This window comes from Cupressus sempervirens, chromosome 10 (genome assembly GCF_028749045.1).
Source record: "Cupressus sempervirens isolate cs-2001-9-10 chromosome 10, ASM2874904v1, whole genome shotgun sequence".
NCBI lineage: Eukaryota > Viridiplantae > Streptophyta > Pinopsida > Cupressales > Cupressaceae > Cupressus > Cupressus sempervirens.
The window spans coordinates 522,048,695-522,070,376 of record NC_143127.1 but is presented as its reverse complement, the minus strand read 5'-3'; the positions used below and the strand labels follow the sequence as shown (position 1 = coordinate 522,070,376).

The following is a 21,682-nucleotide window of genomic DNA, read 5'->3' as shown; positions in this document are numbered from 1 at the left end:
TTGGGTCACACATATTTACCTGCAAAAGCTAAATTTTAATTCGTTTGACATAATGAAAATATTTCCATCCTCAATCTTCCGTAAATAATTTCTAGACAATAATGTTGATTAACTTATATAAGTATTTAATAATAATAAGTGCTCGCTACATAAAATTATTTTTTAAACGTATTTTGTTATTAATTTATATATATACGGTTTTAGCTAAAAATGGTTCTTTTATACGAGGATTGTTATTCCTGTATCTTTTTAATCTGTTTGATTAAAATTGGCTGGGAGCATTACGGAAAGTTCAAAATGTTTCTGCTATGACACCATTAAACCCACAGATTAGAGCAAAAAGTTGAGGAGGTTGAGCTTGGGCAGGAAAAGGGAAGGCAATTTCTTTCAAAGCATTGAGGCCAAATAGATCTGCAAAACCCTAGGAGGATTCACGGGATATTTACATAAATCTGCAAAACTCCTCGGGGGAGAGGTCCAAAGGGCAAAAGACAGCTATGGAAGATAGTGAAAAGGGCACGAGTGTCTTCAGAAATGTATCAGTGACGGTGGTGTCCTCCAACGAATGGCTCACCGGGGACCTACGCTTTGCCACTGGAGGAGCAGAAGAGGGGCCTTATCTGTATTTCATCCACCAAGCAGAACATAAAGGAGAAGGACAGCCTCAAGTTTTTAAAGAGTTTTTGCGGCATTCGCAGGTTGCTTTCTGTTCAGTATTACTTGGCTTTTTATTTTAAATATCTCCATCTGCAACAAAAAATTGCATTTAATGACAATATACGCTGCCCAACCAAGGATACCACAAGTAGCCCCACGATACTCATTTTCCCTGCTTCTCTTTCAAAAATTGTAAATTTAATGAAAATAATTATGTGACAATTTACAATTTATCTCCAGGTGTTCACCTTCAGATTTTTCCAGTCAAGTAACAAAAAATAAATTAAAAAATACTGGATTTATAAAAACTTAAATGCAGAAAGGCTTTTTAATAATATTTGAGAAATAATGCACAGTACATTTAAAAGTTATATTGTTTTTGATTATAAGTATTTACTTTTTCATTCATTTGTATAAAAGTAAACTGAAAATAAACAGTATGAAATTACTTAGAAGGAGAGTATCTTTATCCTCTGCCCATTTTTTTTAAAGTTAGTGCTAAAAAATAAAATAAAGTTTGCTAGTAAATATCATGATATTTAAGTTTAAATTTTTATCATAGAATTATTATATATTATATATTTATTTATTTATTTTAATTTTAATTTTTTTATCGGTAAACAGTCGAAGCCTAGATTAATTATTGTTATTTATTATAATTAATTATTTTTATGTGTTAAGTGAATTTGAACCCAAGACCTCCCACATGAGAGGCTCACAAGTTATCGTTGTGTTATAGGATCTTGCCTATATATTCTATATTTATTATTTTACTTTCTTACTTTCTAATTGTTTTGACAGACCATATTCAATTGCATATGTAAAGACATTTTTAAAAGCCATATTAGAGGAGAGGTGACCAAGCAAGAACACATATTTTTCCACAACCAGTCGACCATTTTGGCAATACAAGGACCACTTCCATGGTGCCATACTATATATATATTGGAATACTTAATTTGTTACAGACCAAATGTTCCAATCAATATGGGGTTAATTGTTGGATATAGATATGTGGATTCTTAGTGTAGAATCAATTCCTAGACACAAATGCTTTTAGTGTATTTGACTTGAGGGGAGTACAATTTTGAGAATATTATAGGAAGATCTTTTAAAATTTTCTAGCCACATAGGAGAAAAGGGGAGACCAAAGAAGGAAACTTTCATCTGCAACCAATCAACTCTTATGTTAGTTGAAAGGCCATTTATGTTGGGGCATAACTACCATTGGCATAAGGACCATGACATAATGAAATATAACCGTTGTTGCATGCCAATACTTCTAACTGTTTTATGATTAATTTTCTGATGTAGAAATGAGGATTCTGTAGTCATAGATTAGATAACTAGGTGCACATCGTTTCAGTGCATATGACTTGAGCAAGAAACCTTTTCTCAAAAAGCTTGTTAGGAGACTAAATAGAGCCTTTTGAATTGCTTAAATTTTTATTTGCGTTACATATGGACACATTATCACCCACCAAACCTTCGCTGCATCCCCCCAAGTGTTTTTGGGATGTTGGGATGTGAAGGGGCTACTTCTCTCAATAGAGAAAAAATGGAAATGTCTAGGGGATGTCTGAGCACCTTGAGGAGGCAAGGTACATCTTAGACATTTCTCAACCATCCTAGTGATGGCTTGGCATCCTTTACAAAAACCACATATTGTTTTAGTGTAAATAAAAGAATGATGCTTGACAATTGATTAATGTGTTTACAAAGGGTGTTCCCACATCCCTTATTCATACTAATGCATGAAACACAAATTTGAAGTATTTATTGTGCTACTAAATGAGTGTTGGAGGCTGCAATTAGGTATTGCCATTGCTTGTTGTTGAAGACCTATGATTTCCCTTCCCTGCTGAAGCAAGTGAAAATTTTCCCAATACAAGGCATCAACTACTTTAGCAACCAATACCAAGATTCAACCATATATTTAGAGAGTGTTTTTTTTCCGATACAAAGAAGATATGACCTAGTTCAGAAACAACCATTGCATCAAGGTATGCAATTTTGGTTTAGCTTAATTTTATAAGCTTGTTAGGTAGGATTTGTAATTGGTTTTAAAATGTATTTATTTCAACTTGTTGCCACATAAAATACCACAAAATGAGCACTAGTAGTTGTGATAAGAATGCGAATGTGAATGATATGTGTAGCATCACTGAAAGCAATAAAAGAGTATATATATCAGACACGGCATCCATTATTAAGCTGCAAGTATTCCACTAATAATGTGAAAGAACATGTAACTTCTAGCAATAGTATCTAAGTTGCATAATCAAACTGTCATATCAGATATAGCAGCCATTGCTGAAAGCAATATAATTGATTGCATAAGCTTATTGACTATATCAGATACAAAATCACCTTTCTATCATTATAAGTGATAAACAGTATTCATAGCATATAACACATATCATTTCAAATATTGCTATCATTTCAATTTTCATATACTATTTGTTATATAAGAAATAGCAGTTGATCACTACTTTAACTTCTATACTTGATTTAATTACAGTCAATTGGCATCGTAGAAGGAGAAGTTAAGGGATCATCTTGTCCTCCATTGGATGAGACTCTTTCCATATAGCCTCCAAAGTTTGACTTTTGCCTCCTACATGGTTTTGATGAAAATGAAAGATGGAATGCTAAGTGTGCGTATTAATTATCGAACTCTAAGTAAAAAGACAATAAAAAATTGTTATGTAATACCTTAAAAGATTGATGAGCTTTTTGGACAAGTTACATGAAGCTGTATATTTTTGCAAGATTGATGTGGGAGAACAAGATATCCACAAAACTGCCTTTGGCTGTTATTCCGGCCATTATGAGTTTCTAGTCATGCTTTTGGCCTTAACAATCCACAAGCACTTTTCAATTATGAATGCATCACTTATTCAATAGGCAATTACAAAAGTTTCAGCTAGTGTTCTTTGATGATATACTTATCTACAGTAATACCTGGGAACAACACTTCAAGCATTTGGATGAAGTCTAGGGATAATGGAAGCACAATCACTATTTGCCAAGGAATCTACATTTATATTTGAAATGATTGGAGTCTTATATTTGGGTTATATCATAAGTAAGAAAGGTGTCCAAGCTCATCAAGAAAAGACTCAAGCCATTATCGATTGGTCCTTCACCAAAATCCTTAACTAAATTACGTGTCTTCTATGGGTTATGTAACTACTAGAGGAGGTTTGTAAAAAGGATTCTCCCATATTGGGGCACCCTTAGCAAGCCTTGCTAAGAAAGGAGCTTTCAAATGGAGAGAAGAAGTACAAAGAGCTTTTAATAATTTAAAAGACATCATGAGCAGTTGCCTCGTCTTGGCACTACTTGACTTCAATCAACCCTTTATATTGGAATATGATGCATGAAGAGAAGGTATAGGAACTGTCCTAATGTAGAACACCCTATCGCATTTCAAAGCCAAAAGTCAAAAGAAAATGAAAAGTTGTATTCTACCAATGTCAAAAATGTTAGCTATCATGCACACCCTAGCCAAATTCGGACAATACCTCGCAAGTGGGAAATTTTCCGTAAGGACAAATCACAATAGTCTAAAGTACTCCTTGGAACAAAAGGATCTAAGCGAAAGACAACAAAAGTGGGTTAGCAAGATACAAGCTTATGATTTTGACATAGAGCATGTTAAAGGAAAGAAAAATATAGTAGTTGATGCATTGCAAGAAGGCCAACTATTTGTTCATTATACACCATAGCAAATGATTGGAAGACACATCTTATATTCGAGCATTCAAAGAACTTCTACAACGACGACCCAATTGAGGGGAAGGACCAAGATGATTGATACAATATTGTGGATGGAATCATCTGCTATAAAGATAAAATTTATTTGGTACCCAAGTCTAAATGCAAAAAGAAGATCTTAAGGACCAAGATGATCAATAGAATATTGTGGATGGAATCATCTACTATAAAGATTGAATTAATTTGGTACTTGTTTCGGGACATTTTGGGTATTTCAAGACACGTAAACAATTAAGGGAAAGCTTTTCATGGAGAGGATTATAAAGCAGTGTCCTCAAGTTCGTAAAGGAATGTTCCTGTCATGTCCCTTGTGTTATCTCCTTTTAGATTAGTATTTAATAATACATTATAATAATAAAGTATAATAAGAACACTGTTACAACACTACACACGACATGTCCATTAGAATGATGCCCTTCAAGCCATTATAGGGATACAACCCATGATTGCTCATGGATGTAAAATGGGAGGAAATTATTGCACCAAAGACAAAGGAATTGATTTAGGAATGTCAAGATTATTAAGATAATATCTTATACTTTCTATAATAGTCAACTACTTGTCTATAGTCTGTCTTTCAGTCTAGATAGGAATGTTTCCTATCCCGTCTCTTTTTTCTTCAGTCCAGATAGGAATGTTTCCTATCCTGTCTCTAGTTTTGTTTCTAATTCCGTCTTCAGTCTATGTTGTTTCTAAAAAGAAACAACGTCCTTGTAATTCTTTATAAGGAACACATTTGTTCCTCTGTTTATCAATGAATCATCCGAAAATCCGTTAATCTGCCAATTCTTGAATCCTGTAACATGGTATCAGAGCTATTACTTAAATTTTTTCGAAAAAATTTATAATTTCTTCGTGAAATTATTTGTTTAAATTTTTTCAAAATTTTTTCTGTTGAATTTCTCTAAAACCCGCTTAGGGTTTTCGGCCTAGAGAAATTCCCGAACTCGGGTTTGCCTGTGTTTGTTCAGCACACTCTAGCCCCATTCGTCCATGCACATCGATCCTTGAAGAAAAATCTGCCATTTTTTATCAAGAAATCTAAAGTTTTTTCAAGCTTTTTTCAGCTAGGGCCGTTTTTTTTTGAAACCCTAATTTTTGGGGTCGAAAAAATATTTTGTTTGCAAATTCTTGGTGGGTTTTTCGAGAGCTCAATTGGGTTGTCGTCCATTTTTTCTGGGTGCCTCGATTTTCGAGCCAGCGGATCTAGAAAACGACAGCAGATTCCTTCTGGGTTTTTCGAGCTCTCTTCTGGGTCATTCTCTGATTCTTCTGGGTCTTTCGTATTTTTGCCTTGAAGAACGTGCCTTCACAGATTTTCATTGAAAAACGTGCCATGGCATCTCTGACAAATATTTTGCTCGAGCATAATTCCAAATTCAATGGTTGCAATTATGGAACCTGAAAGCAGCGCATCATCGCAATCTTTGAATATCGAAACACCGATCAACTTGTTTTGGGTGTTACGCAACGTCCGACTTCTCCGGGTCCTGATCAAGGCGAAGCTACATTTTTCGCCTTTTGAATTTGTTTCTGAGATTTTGGGTTTGTTGATTTTTTCCTCAAAAATCATTTCAAGTTGTCTGTAATACGCAAGGTTGTGTGAGATTTTGGGTTTGTTGATTTTCTCCTCAAAAATCATTTCAAGTTGTCTGTAATACTGTGTGAGATTCTGGGTTTGTTAATTTTCTCCTCAAAAATCATTTCAAGTTGTCTGTAATACGCAAGGTTGTGTGAGATTCTAGGTTTTACCGTTTTTTCCACAAAAACGAAGTTTTGTAATTGCAACTTATTTTGAGTCATAGCACTCTTCTGGCAAAGCTTCTTGGTTTCAACATTCTGTAGATCCAGGGAGGGTCTCAATTATCCCAGAATGTTCCGACATCCGTATGTTGACCATTAAGGGAGGGTATTAAGATAATATCTTATACTTTCTATAATAGTCAACTACTTGTCTATAGTCCGTCTTTTAGTCTAGATAGGAATGTTTCCTATCCCGTCTCTTTTTTCTTCAGTCCAGATAGGAATGTTTCCTATCCTGTCTCTAGTTTTGTTTCTAATTCCGTCTTCAGTCTACGTTGTTTCTTTTTAGAAACATCCTTGTAATTCTTTATAAGGAACACATTTGTTCCTCTGTTTATCAATGAATCATCTGGAAATCCGTTAATCTGCCAATTTTTGAATCCTGTAACAAAGATATCCTCAAATCACTCAAAAATCTTTAGAATGCTCAAAACCAACAAAAGGTTTATGCAGATAAGAATGGAACAAAAAAAACCTTTGAATAAGGAGATATGGTGTACCTTAGATTGCAACTCCGCTGGTGATCCACTCTTATGAAAAGTAGGGTAGAAAAATTCAAACATAGATTCTATGGACCTTACAAAATAACAAAAAGAATTGGAGAAGTTGCCTATGCTTTGGATCTGCCAAAAGACAACAGAATACACAATGTGTTTCAGGCATCCTGTCTCAAATGAGCACTTGAGCAACAAACCAAAGTTTGACTAGAACTTCCACCACTAAGTGAAGAAGGAAAGCTAGTCTTGATTCCTGAAAGGATCAACACAAGAGAAGGCTAAGGAGTTGAGTCAAGGAGTACCTTATAAATTGGAAAAGCCTACCTAATGAAGATGCAAGTTGGGAGAATGAGCATATTTTCCAACACCCACAACTCAATTTTCTTGTGTGCAAGTAACTTTTTAAGGGGGAGAATGTAATGTCCCCTATAATAATGGCACTCCATGTATATATATGTCAACCTACGAAGAAGACAGATTGGATATTGATTCCATCATGATTCAATAAAGACATGCAGTTACAATCAAACCTGATTACCAAGTAATTAAGTTAGAGATCGCTAATTAAGCCTGTGTCAATCAAGACATAAGGATGATTAAGAGATCAGTTATTATAATTCACCTAAGGGTGCAATTTGTAATAATAATCTATAGTTGTTAGTGATTGAGTCAGTAAATAATCCCCATCAACAGAAAGAGTGCAATTAAGGTATTGTATGAATGAAGGGATGGGATCTACTCTTCATTCCTTAACATGGATATACGAAGTCATTCGATCTATCCTTCTAGCATCATTTAACATTTTCTCTTTGCTTATTTATCCATATTGGATCTTCTCTGTTAAGCGCAAATTGCCATTGGCATTGTCGGTTGCCAGCATATAGTGCAGACCAGAAATGACACCCAGGATTGCAGATATAAAGGTATATATATCAGAGACAGCATCCATTATTAAGGTGCAAGCATTCCACTAATGATCTGAAACAGCAACATATTTTTTCTAAGTTGCATAATCAGACTGTCATATCAGATATCACAGCCATTGCTGAAAGCAATATAATTGATTGCATAAGCTGATTGACTATATTAGATACAGCATCATCTTGTTATCACTATAAGTGATAAACAATATTCATACTCATAGCACATAATTCATTGTACATCAGATAGTTGCTATCATTTCAATTCACATATATATATTTGTTATATTAGAAATAGCAGTTGATCACTAGTTTAATTGATTTGAGTATTTATAGCTTTGTATTTGCTGCTTCTATAAAACTCTGATAGCACTGTGTTTATTTCCAATGGAATCCTTGTGTGTACTCAATTTTGTATGGTCTTTTCTTTTAGCCAGGATTCACAAGTATTAGTTAGCTGTCATAGGTTAGGTCATTCGTGTTTTATAACATTCTTTCTTCAGTTGCATTAATTTTGAAATGCCTTAACCTTTTTTCATAACATGACCGAAGGAATTATTTGAAATGCTTTTATAATGCAGCACTCAACTGATCAAATCATATTCCTTAAAAACTTTTCTAGTCTATTTGGTATTTTTCAGTTATATTTTCTTAATGTCTACTTGTTCGTACTTCCATTTGTTTCCTGTCTTTCTGTCAATGCAAGCATCCATAGGCATTATGCATGTGTAGTACATGAGTGTCTGTGTGGAAGAGACCAATGGGACCAAATTCTGCGGTTACAATGTTTTTGGTATTCATGTATTTCTGGCTAGATATCAATCTAGAGAGTCATTAAAAAAATGAGCTTTTTCTCATGCTTCAGCTGGAAGTTAAATCTTTTTGATTTCTTTTTCCAGCTTTTCAGGGTGGGACCTGCTTCTTCATTGTGGGTCACAGACAAGAATTCTCCTAGCTGTTCAATTGAGGTAAGCTAGTCTGTCTTGCATACCAATGAAATGATTTATTTCTTTTCTTTGTATGTATTTCTATTTTTGATTTTATATTCACTTTTTCGTCATTCCTTTATTATTTTACACCAAAATTATGACAGTTTTAGTAGTTAGAAATAATGTTAATACAACAATATAATTAATCTGGCAAACAATTAGAACAGTTCATTGAGTGACATGATTTTAGTTTTAGTGCAGAGCAGAATGTTTTGTTTCTGCTCGTTGAAGTCATTTACTGGAAGTAAGTCAACGTTTTGTGATAGCTCTTTAAAGTCATTTTACGGATGAGAAGTTAATATTTTGTTTCTGTTCTTAGAAATCATTTAATTGATGACAAGTTAAAATGTTACTTTTTGTGTGCTTATAAATGTTTTATTTTCTGATTTCTTAGTACTGTTTTCCAGTATTTTGAGCATGGTCTTGTGTTTGTAGACAAGCCTTATATTTTTAGGAAATTAAAAAAATGAAATCTAAATATTTTTGCAAGTTGTTTCTGGATTCAATTGTGTAAGTGTTTTTGCAAAAGCACTTACACAAGTGAATCCAGAAACAGCTTGCAATAATCTCATGGCTTATGGAAATCTACTGACTCTAATCTAAATATTTGACAAAGAAGAAAAAAGAATCTGAGTACTGTTCATGATTGCTGAAGTAGGTCGAATGACATGTTTCTACAAGTTGAAGAGGAAGTAGGACTCAATTATTCAAGGACCGTATAAATAGCGAGCACTATAATGATGAAAACATAAGTACAGTGGATGAACCTGAAAGAGTTTGTCAATCATGTGAAATCTTTCGTGAACAGAATATATCAGTTTTTGGAAAATTAAGGTTTAGACTAAGGTTAGTTATCCATGCTGGTGTCTGTATATATACCACTTGGGGTTGGGGAGGAAGATCGATGACCTCATTCGTCATCATGCAAGGAGCAATATAAGCTGGGGTGATGTCCATAGGAGAATGACCAAAGTTTAAGAGAGTTTCGATGGAGAATTCTTGGAGTGAATAGGGTCCTTTTGAAATTTCTTATGAGACCAGATGAATCTGATCTTGCTTCAGTTTATTGTTTGTGTATCAGCTTGTTGTTTATCAAGCCCAACTCAATATATAATCAGTTTGCAACTTTAATACAATATAAATTAACAGTAAATTTTATCACTGTTCAAGTCAGAAGTTTATCATTTGTAAAGTGTCATTGTATATGATATATGATCTTGTTCATGAATAGTTTGCCTTCTCTGTTATGCATCTAAACATTTATCATATATTATTATTACAAACATATTGCAAATTGGAAACTGAAAACAATACACTTGCAAACTTTATCATTGTTCCTTTTTTGAAAAACCATTGTCATGACCCATAATTTAAGATTTTCTATAAATATTAAATTATATTAAAAAGAAAAGTTTGATGTACCCAATTACCTCTGTCCTCTATTTTGAAAAATAGCCGTACCCGCACCTGTACCGGTACCATTGGAACCCAAGTATCCCCATACCCGTGCAACCTTAACTAGAATCTTTTGAGTTGTGATAGTGCTCGATTTCATCTTTCGCTGGTCATTACTTGCAAGTATAAAAGGCTGCCTGGGGAATCATTTTAAATATTTTTGTAGCCCTTCTAAACTTGGCAGAGATTAAGAAGGTTTATTTAGTTTAATTGCTGATGACGTTGCTCCTTGTTGATGATTCATGCTATATCTGTGTGTTGCGTTTATGCATTCTGACATAGTTCATATTGATAAACACGGACTCCTCTTGGCGATACCTTTAGGTTTTCCCTTGCATTAATAATAAATTGAACCTTCTTTTTTTTGTGTTTGCCAGTAATGTCATTCCAATATCTCCAGGTGCGACAGTTCTACTTTGACCATGATGCTTTGTCACCCTTTTTAACATATCGGGCTTCAAACTTATTATTTATTCTCTTTATTCTCTTTATTTCCTTTGATGAGATTATTGCACTGAACATTAATCATAACTTTATCTCTTTATAACTATATATGTTCTTTTTAGCATTGTTCGTTTATTTTCATACTTTTCATTGCCATTTTTCTTGCTTAATCTTTGATGCCTCCTTATTCAATTCATACTGTTTGTTTACATTTTATTTCCATATGTTCCTCCATTCTATACAAAGTTCATCACTGTTGTCTGTAGTGACTTAGTTCGCTTCCATACATATTATCGCTTCCTTATAAATGTTTCATTCTATTGCAAATGACAAAAGAGCTTTGATATATTCGTATTCAATACTTATTGTTTTCTTCAGCCGGCATTCATATGTACTTCTGAATATTAACTGTGTAGTTTACAGGATTGATATTCATTCAAACATTGACGTGATTGGTTGAGACTTGCTGTTTCTGATCCTTGCCTTGAATTTGTCTTCATTCGATCCATATCTATAAGTGTCGAGTCTGTCAACGCAACTGGTAGCCAATGTTCATATCATTAATCACTGCCGATCATTATTGCTATAAATCTCTGCGGAAACAATTGTATAAACCTCTATTGTTATGTGTAGTGACCGAGTTCACTGCCGCTGCTTTCTTGTTGACTAAGAGCCACGCATTTTTTCTGTTCTTCCTGTTCGCTGCAATCTGGACCTCCACTAGATATACCAAGTAAACACCGTCGATGTCAAACAAGGAAATAATTAATTGTTGTATATGAGACAAATCACACTCATACCACTGATCCATTCTCCCTTAATCACGTTGGTAGTCCATCCTTGTAGTCTGACAAGGTATCGTTCCTGTCTTCTAGCAGTGTTGTTTGTCTTTGGAACAGTTTACCAGCATTGAACATAATCCCGTGTTTGAGGCTCAATGCAAACTATAGAAAGACAAGTCTCTGAATTCAATTATCATGCCAAACTGCCACATATAGGAAGAACAGCAAGCTTTGATAGCTACTGACCTATGTGATTCTTTACTTTGAATAGAGTCCTTTCAGTTTTGTCCATATTTATCGCTAATTCGTACACCTTCTCCATTGCCATCTTTGTTCTTTCACAAGTGATAGGACATCTTTATTGCCGTTCATTTATTTCTGCACATTCCATATGTTTTGTCATTGAATTGACATGCTCAAGGTATTGTAAAACTTCTTGTGTATTCTAATGACTAGGCAAGTGAGTGTCATAAAGATAATTTCAGTTCTTGGCCTCTTATTCTCGCTACAAATACTTTCTTACCATCACTTCTATAATATGTGCTCGATTCACTTCTATATGTATCTTTCCAAATATACTTGTCTCAGCTGGCTGTTATTATCATTGTGAGTATTATTATTCTCATATACTTATTGAACTACTCTCCTTATATGCTTTGTATTCAATATTTTGTGAAACTTTGACACCAATGACAAACTTTCCATCATGAATCTCCAACATTATTTTCAAATGGAAGCCCTAATTTGCAAAAATTAGGGCTCCATCAGTGGGCATCAGTCCATTATCACTTTTTGTTACTTCGCTTGTGCAAGATGGCTCACCATCTAATAAACTAAACCCTAGTTTTTTAATCCGTGCTTTCAGCGGTGTTTAGACCTCAGTTTGGCTACAAACAGCATTGTTGTGACCATTGGGAGCCTGCTGATTCGCTTTGTCAAGACTGTTGAAGCCAACCATTCGCCCATGAGCTGCTCCAGAAACCCTAGTGCCAGGAGCTTTCAGACAGCTTTGAAGCACCATTTTTTCAAACCAATATATTTAATTGTGGTAGTAAAGTTCAAATCCTATATAAGAGAGAAAATGATGGAACTAATTATCATTAGATGAATATATCTATTTTAGGTATCAAAGTTAAAAGCTTTACCTAAAAGGAAAAATTGTAGAAATTGATAGTAAATCATATGCATGAATAAAACCATTATTATGACTGTATTTTAAACATTCAATCTCATAAGTTTTATTTACTTACATATTCTAAAACATTATGATTCATAGTCTTTTTGTTTTTAATATTTATTTTTTGAGAAAATAAGATATAAGATATTTTCTCTATCGTTCAGATGTTTTTTCCATACAAGGGAAGTGAACAACCATGAATTCAGAACAACCATTAATGTAGAATATTCACAATTGAAATTGTTACAAACCTTTCCTTCCATCAACTATAAAAAAATATTTTTAATATAAAGATTTCAAAAATGTAACAAAAATACTGTACGCGTTGATTTGTATTATAAGAATTATATAGACAATTAAGAAAAAAAACTTTAGCATGTCAAATCAAGTATACTTTTTGATCGGTGTAGCCCTTGCAAATGCTTCTAGTGCAAGTGCTAGTAACTTGATTGCATATTTGATATTTGAACCTAGGATAGGATAGGTATCTATTTAGGTAGATTGCACCTATGCATGCAACAAGGACTTTTCTTCTTCGATGTTTTGTTTTTCACTCATTTTAGTAAAGATCCTTTTCCCACATTGGTTGTATATTCACATTTCTTGTGGTGCATCTTATGTGTACTCACCTCATGTAGTTTTGCAATGAAATACTCATATTCTCATTTATATATCACATCCTTCGATAGAAGAGAAATATTCTCTCATTTTGGGTTTTTTGTGCTTTCTTTGAACCTCATTGCCAAATCCACACCATCTTACTCTGCTATTTCAAGACTTTGAACTTGAAGGCTTCACCATTCACTCATTTATTATATTCCTGCTTCTGGGTAATATTGTGTGTGAGTTTTTGCATCAACGTTTCGGATCATACTCAATGATCTATCATTCACTCATTGTTTAGTGCTTGCTGCTTCTAAATTCACTTTGATTATCTGCTTGCCTGTTAAGGATCACCAATAATTGCTTGCCTTGTTCTTGGCTCAGCACTTGCTTTCAAAAATCAGGCCTTTTGATACTGCCATATCATCTTTGCTCTCCAATCTGAACTACAAGGACAGTCAAACAAATTTACTTTCCATCTAATTCTTTCTCACAAGCCTTCTACGTAGCTTTGATGTGCCATCCTATTCTCATCTACTGGTGGCTGCTATTATTCAACTCCATTATGGTGGCTGCTATTACACCTTGATTTTGTAGTCTTCACTCGTGTCAGTGGGAACACATTTATAAGATGGCCGATGCCAGTTTTGCTTAGTGGAGCAATAATCAGATGTATTAGCAATGATCTTTGTCACTGGAGATGGGTGTACAATCTTAAATAGCCCTAGTTCGTCTGCATGGTTCTTTGAGATAATGTTTGCAAACCCATTACCTTGCATTCAACTCAAAAAACGATGTGAGCTATTTTTTCATTTCCTCATGCTAGTAGGGGTTACAGGCTCGCTTTGAATTGTTTATCGCCTTTTTTAAATAGTGACATCGTTCATTTGTCTTGATCTACAGGGAGGCAAGGGCAATAGAAGTTTACCTTGATCTTGATTTTTCTTTGTGAGTGGGAAAATTAAACATAAGCCATCTTGAAGTTTGCTACCTTCTGACATGAATTTTCGGTCTAGTAATTTAATTATGCAAGCTCATATAAACTTAATGTGTGATTTTTTAAAGTTCTGGTATCTTCTCATTTTCACTTGTATAGGAGCATGTCATTCAGCTTTCTGCAGTTTACATGCAACTTGTAACACAAACGAGATTTTCTTTAGTATTGGCGGTGAGTTAAAAACTATAGGAGCAAATATCTCTACTTGGATAAATTATCCTTTTGAAACTAAAATGGTTTATTTGGTGGTCTTTTAGTTTCTATCACATTGTGAGCCTGTGAGGTTGATATATTCCACTATTGTCACTTCACAATAATGTGGCTTGAGATAAAATTACCTTTTACCTGATAAATAATACTATTATTCAATTAATTAATTTATCACTATACTCTGAATCTCTGCTTGCAAGACATGAGCTATAAGCTGAAATGTACATTCACGCTGAGAACACAGCAGTAGTCACATTTTTAGGATGTTTGAAGCAAGACTTGTGGATATAATCACAGTTGATTCTTGATGAGCCAATTTCGTTTATCAAATATTTCCAATGTGAATGAAAGACAACTCCCCACACCTGGCAAAACTATGAAGTGGAAAATAAGCTTGAAACCTGTGCTGAAATTTCTTACTGTAATTCTTGCTCTCTACCTTTTGTACTGTTTTTCCTATTTCTCAAAAATATGAAAAAGTTTTGTTGTATCACCATGAGGTGTTTTTGGTTTGACACTTCTGAGGGTTGCTGTTTCTGGTTTTCCCCTTAGTGAACACATTGTAAACAAGTCATTTTTCGGTTTCTGATTTGGAGAATAAATTACATGTCACAATCATTGGTCTTTGAGTCATAGTGGCTGTTCATATCTTGTATTAGAAGAGGCTATAATTGTTAAGAATATAACCTAGATAAACCTACAGGTCTGATGGTACAGACCGTACCTGCTCTTTTATACATATATTCCTAATAATTGGCATTCAATTTAATATACATTGTTTCTAGAGGTGCCAGCGATTTCTAGATAACACCTTATTTAGTTTTTGGTTAATTTAGTTAGTCCTAACTAAATTGTTTACTAAAGATCGCTGGCTTAGAGAAAACAGTAAGTTTGTTAATGCCAAGGGTTATGTCCCTTGAGGGACATACCCTCTAGATAGGATATATGTACGGGTTGTTAATGCAGTTTGGAGGACACACATACACACAGCAGTCTGATCTTCTAAGCATTCTACTTCCTTTGAATTACATAGCAGAGATATTATTAATCATCCAAGATCGAATATAGAGGACTGGACCCGAATTAAAGATTAGTGATATCTGCTTCAAACAATCTGAATATACATATTATTAAAGGATCATTCTCAGCCATTTGAATCTGAACTATAAGTCTGATTCAGAATAAAAAGGATTTGCAGAACTTTACAATAATGTTTAGCTTATTAGGGAGCACACATTGAACAATGCTTGAACCTGTAGTTGACTAATAACAGGGTGCTTTAAATCCATTTTTATCCATATAAAGTAAATAAGACACAAAAAACAAATTTTCGCTATTACAAGGGAGCTGCAAACATTTGTCTCCCTTTCTATGCTAGTGATTTTTTGTGATTTATTACAGTTTTCACTGCCGGTAAGCATAAATGTATCTTTGGTACTAGGATTGGCTGTATTTGATAAACAGATTTCAATTGAAGAAGGTTTTTCTAGAAAAGGATGCTTGTACTACGAAGGGTCATTGTTAGTTTTTCAGAACAAAACTTTTCAACGAGTGAGATGGGTATTTTCCTATGAATGTCAAAAAGAGATGGCTTAAATTTTATTCTTGGGCATCAGCTGGTATGCCAGAGAGACAACTGTAATATCTGTGCAGCTTATTTTCATTGCAAGTCAGAGGTGCAAGCAAACCTCCATAAATTATGTGATTGGCGGGTTGGGCCAGAGTGCTATACTGATGGATCAGATTATTCATTGGTGGTAGTCATTGGCTTTATGGCATGCGAACAACTTCTGAAGGAGCTTTTGTGTTGCATTGGTATCATTCTGAGTTGGATAGTCAAGCAGAAATTGTCAGAAGGGCTATTGTCTTAGTTGTTAAAATGACATGTTTGCAGAATGGTAACTTGATACAATATTCCATGTATTAAGAAAGATCTTTGGAAGTTGTCCATTTTTACCCCCTCCAGTGTAGTTTTCTCATCTCTTTTCAAAGGCACTTCTTAGGTCCAGCAAATGAAGTTCATTTGAGCTGGAAACATATATTCTCCAATTTACCACACAACCTTGGACTTCTTTCTTTGTCTTTTTCAAAAATCCATCTCTACTGTAAAGGATTGCAGAAACCTGGAATCTTTAAGATATTTTCCAGTTTGTCTTGGTGAACATCTGATTACGGATGAAGTATTTAATTGATTAGCAACAGTGTGAGTGATAGTCCTTAAGAAGTGATGCTTTCGTAAGGCTCCTCTCAAGCATTATAATTTATAAACCAGAAGTAGATGCCAGAATTTCATGACCTCTACAAGATTCTTCACCAAACTGATGAGGTGATCTATCAGTCGGAATTGTTGACCTTTTCTAGTATATTCAATATCCCTCCTGTGTATTACTGCAATAAAGTTACGAGTCTGAAAATTTTGGTTTAGAGAAGGCCTTCAAAACTAGATGCTTATGGGAAAACAATTTTGTGCCAGGAATCGTTTTTGAAAAAGATTTGACAAGCCCACATCCATTCCAGTTTCTCATTTGCAACCATTATAAAAGAACAGGATGAGGCTGGAAGATGTTATTTGGTAAGATGAGAGTTCTTTAGAATCATTTTCAATGTCTGTGCATTGAAGAAAAATCTTCTTATATTGTGGGTGGCCTTTTTATGCCCACAGGCTTAAGTACCTGTATAAGTGCTCTTACCTCTTAGTAGCGCTACCTTTTTCTCTTATCATTTTCTTCAAGTGTATTCTATATGTGACAGACCTCCTCTCATGTGAGATTATTTATTATAATCTTTTGTTGTTAGATCTACGATTCATTGTTAGATATTCAATGCTTTAGCCTTGAGGCTTGAACTAGAATATAAATGGAGGTTGGTCTGTCAGAGTGGCTTTACAGCACATAATTATATCTGTTACTCAGTCCTTATGCATTCTGCTACAATACTTCTGATAGTTCTTGAAAGATAATATATTTGCACTGTTTTTTCATTTGTGGTTAACCATATAGGAGTGACTTCCATTTTCAGGTTCCCTAGTATTTTTTGAATACATGGGCTTTGGGATTGACTTCTGGAAGTAAAGCATTTTAATAATTAGGGGAAAATTTGATTAATATTTCGTCTGAATCCTGTTAGGGTTGAATGCTTGGTCTTTTGTTTTTGTCAATAAAAATGAATTACAATTACATCAAATTCTGGTGAAGTACAGATAATTCTGATTTAATGGTTTCAAAGTGTGGGTTTAATACATATAGATAATGCTGTTTCTGTAAGATACAGTTTCAATGGTAAACAATTTTTCTTTACAAAAAAAAAAAAATCCAATTTTGTTTTTTAATGCCTTGGAACAGTGTTAGAGGATAGGACTCTGATACCTCATCTCGATAATATATTATCTTTTCCTCGCATGTGAAGTAGACTGAGTACAGTCTTTGCACTTAATTCTTGAATTATGCTTGGAATTTTTGTTTGATTTGATTGCTTTAACAGTCATTGAATTTGTGGATGGGTTCATGCATGATGGGTTGCTTATGTTTTCCATGTGGGAGTATGCTGCAAGGTTCAGATTTTTTTTTTTGTGATATGATGTTTTATAGTAATAATTTCTGAAATGTTTTTGCACCAGAGCTTCTGTCAAGCTATATCTATTCAATTCCCAACAGAAGCAGAAAACAGGGCATTTGCTTCTACTTTTTCAGAGTGGAAGAGTGATACATCTGCTAGAGTTGGTATGCTATTAGAAGGCTTTTTTGAGATATTTTAATTTTTTTCAGTAAATACATGTACCGATAGGTTTACAGGGTTTGAGGGCTGTAGTCATTTTGATGAGTATGTCTTATGGTACTAGATTAAATGTGTAAAGGTCCATGATATTGAAATGGAACATTGATAGCAGCGATTTAGATCTCTTTCTGTATAAATATCAGGGTTCGATGGTTGTAGTCAGTTGTGTGCTGAAGGTTATGCTTTATACAGAATTTTACAGGGTACGAGATTGCTGTCAAATTTGGGTAACTAGATTTAAGGCATAGAGGTTGCTGATATTGAACTATCACATTTGACAGCAGTGAGATAGATATTTTTCTGTACAAATATCATTGTTTTGACTGTGATAATGCTGCCATAATATGCTAGGGTTGACTTTTTCAATAATAATTTGATTATCTTATTTAATCAATCAGAACTTGATTCTTTTGGCCCTTTTTCAGTTTTACGCTGTAGATTCATTTATGTACAGGGCTAGTATTTAGATTATCGATAGGTTTGCTTTGATTTGAAGGTTTCTTGTTAATTATTCAGTACATGTATTGACTCTATTTTTATTAACATGATGATAAAAACATTTGAGAGTTTTTTTAATATATATTAAATGCAAAACCTCGCCTATTGCTGGTGCAACCTTTATTCTGAATACTGTAATCATCCTATTCTCCTGCTTTTTCAAGCTTGGATATTGACTTCCCTTATTATTTTAGTCGACATGCATCCTAGGAACTTTTGGATTGTTGTTTCCCTCTATAGTTGGGACATTGTCAACCCTTCTATTGTTACATATAAAGATTGTTTTAAGTACTAGTAAGGACATTTAAATTTTAGAAAGAGTTCAACTATAAAATTCCCTTCATTTTTTTCCCTCTTTTATGAGCAGTTTGCTGGGTTGTATTAACGTTTCTTACAGGTATATGTGCTGCCAACTTGCCAAGTTTCATTTGACATTCATATGCCTACAATAAAATATCATATAGGATTGCAAACTCTTATCAAAAAGTGAATACTAAAAGTTGATTACAGTCTTGTTTGAATATTGCATTTTAAACTCAGGAATACAGGAAAGAAGATCTTACTTCTGAGGTCACAGCTATCTCCAAAAGTAGCTGGAAGATTGGAAATTGAATATTAGTTTGCACAGAAGCCAAACAGTGACCCAGCTAGCTGGAATTTCTCAATGCCCAAGTCAAAATCTCCTTAGTGCTGATGAAATCAGCCCAGATATCCACGTCTTGTACTGAATGATCTTTTGATCAACCCCGTTCAACTGCAGCTTCTCAGTTTTAAGGTAAGTGTAAGTGAAATGTCTCTTTTCAAGGGCTCAAACTGACTGTAAATGTTCATTCATAAGAGTGTAGGCACCAAAAATGAAACACATCCAGCATAGTGGCTTTAGTTCACTCCAATCTGCTCATCAGTAGCCACTTTGCTCCGAGGTTGTTTTGCCTGGCTTGAAAGTCTCCATTCCTCACAAACTGTGATGTTCCTTTTTTCTAGCCCATTATTTTCTGATGCATCATTAGCCTTTTTTACCATGGCCCGGTGTGCTAACTAGGACTTTACGTGGATCAGTGTGAGAATCGGCCTAGGCACTAATAGTTTCAGGCCATTATGAAAGACAACAGTGAGTCCGCTGTAACACCCAAATCACCAGCATTATAGCTAGGTGACTCCATACGTGCATCGGTCCCACTTGAGGAAGCAACTGCCTCCTGCACTGGAGCAACACTATGACAACTCACATACAAATTCCCAATAATAATTCTCTCCTCAAGAGAGCCTGAAGTATCAGTAATAATAACTGCATCATCTATCTCTGCACTAATTGCAACAACTTTAGGGACCTCAATGTGCTGAAGCTTAGTGCCGCTATCCACCAAGGGTATTGACACATCTATTGATCTCAGTGAAATGGGTCCATCATCAACACTGCAGATAGGACTACCAAGCGTCCTACTAAATGCTGGTACATCTGCATCATGGACACCTGTTGGGGAAAACTCAAGCTTCCTTCCTTGCAATCTCGATGTTGGCCTTCTAAAGGCAAAAGCCATATGCCTCGCTGTCCTCTCAACTGTCTCTGGATCCGACAAACTCTCCGCCAACCTTTGTTGATGAAGCTTAAGTTTTTCCATATTCTCCTAGCATTCATTTTTGTGCTAAATTCCTCATTACTCCACTAGCTTCTAGAACTACTAGTCCTCCTATGTCTATCCATAGGAAAATAAAATAAAAATTAGAGTGCTGGTCACTACAAATGCAACAACAACACTGAAAATAAAATAACTTTCCTACCCCACTGGGTGGCAGGAAATTAGGCTCTAATACTACTGTAATGACTTGCCCTCTTTTTTGGAAAACTTAGGTGACCTTTCTATGTAATGTGAAGGGTCTCATTTTGTGTTATATATCTCGCTTCAAGCGAAAGACATTGTACACTTGAATTTTATTATCAATAAAGTGATCTTTTGTTGTGTGGCTAGGTTTTTTCCCTTCATTCTAGAACGGTTTTCCCAGGGTAATCTTGTGTGGTTCTTGTTTCTTTTGGATCTTCCTTATCCTGTTTATCATCTATTTTTGGGTAAAATCCTAACAACAGGAACTACTAGCAGCTTTGATATATATATATATATATATATATATATATATATATATATATATATATATATATATATATATATATATATATATATATATATATATATATATATATATATATATATATATATATATATATATAAAAGACTTTTGACATTTCTTGTAGCTATTGGATTTTGGTGCTGTTCAAGGTTGCTAAATGTTTCATCTCTGTACATAATCAAATACGAAGTGAAAAATCATTAAAATTTGGTATGAGATTTGTGTAGCTGCGTGAGGAGTATTCTCATTTAGAGGTTACTGTGGAATTGATAGAGAATTTATCAATGTCAACACGATCGTCTTAAACATTTTGAGACAAGTTCATTAGCGTTGCATATAGAACTGCAGAGTTGTAGACGTGGATATTTGTATTAGTCGATTGAATACATGCCTTGGTAGTTTATCGGTGTAATGGTAAGTTAGAGGTCGAGCTATGTTATAGAGTTCTTGCTGAGGAGAAACAACACTTCTTTGTTGTAGAACAGAGATAGATTGCTCTCTTTGAATGGTAAAATATTGGAGCTATTCGACATAAATGCTTGATGTAGTTGTATGGGGAGTTTGCAAGAGTAATGTTAGAGTATTTGTATGGGCAGTTTGCAAGAGTAATGTTTGAGTATTATGTGTTGCATTCATGACAATGTTTGTCATTGATGTCAACATATTAGTTGTTTGGATAGTTCAACCATAGTTGTAGAGGAAGATTCGTTTGACGTGGTTCGTGGTCAAAGAGTTATGTTATGCCTACTTGAAGGTAAATTTAGGATCGTGTCCTGATGCTATGTCTATGTTCGCGGAAAGAGTTATGAAGATTTGTGTGAGTTACAAAAAGTTTTGTGGAGATTGTTCTCAAAGAGTGTTTCTAGTCGACAGTTTCTTGTATTTGCATTATATCTTTGTGGTGAGGGTGAGTATCGTTCAACGTACTTGGTTTGTGTTTGAGGACATGTTTATGACGCTATGGTTCAT

At 34.4% G+C, this 21,682-nt stretch overlaps 1 protein-coding gene across 3 annotated transcripts in view; it reads left to right on the top strand.

Moving 5' to 3' along the window:
* The first annotated feature begins 325 nt into the window (after positions 1–325).
* LOC149534939 (putative histone-arginine methyltransferase CARM1) overlaps positions 326–21,682 on the top strand; it is a 305,777-nt gene continuing 284,420 nt past the window's right edge. For all 3 annotated transcript variants that reach the window (XR_016356983.1, XM_089804488.1, XM_089804487.1), the window contains exons 1-3: positions 326–698; positions 8,557–8,625; positions 17,931–18,033. Coding sequence is in view for 2 of the 3 variants with exons in the window: in XM_089804488.1 (XP_089660614.1) it covers positions 498–698; positions 8,557–8,625; positions 17,931–18,033 (373 nt within the window). In the remaining variant the exon portion in view is untranslated. The remainder of the gene's footprint in view (positions 699–8,556; positions 8,626–17,930; positions 18,034–21,682) is intronic.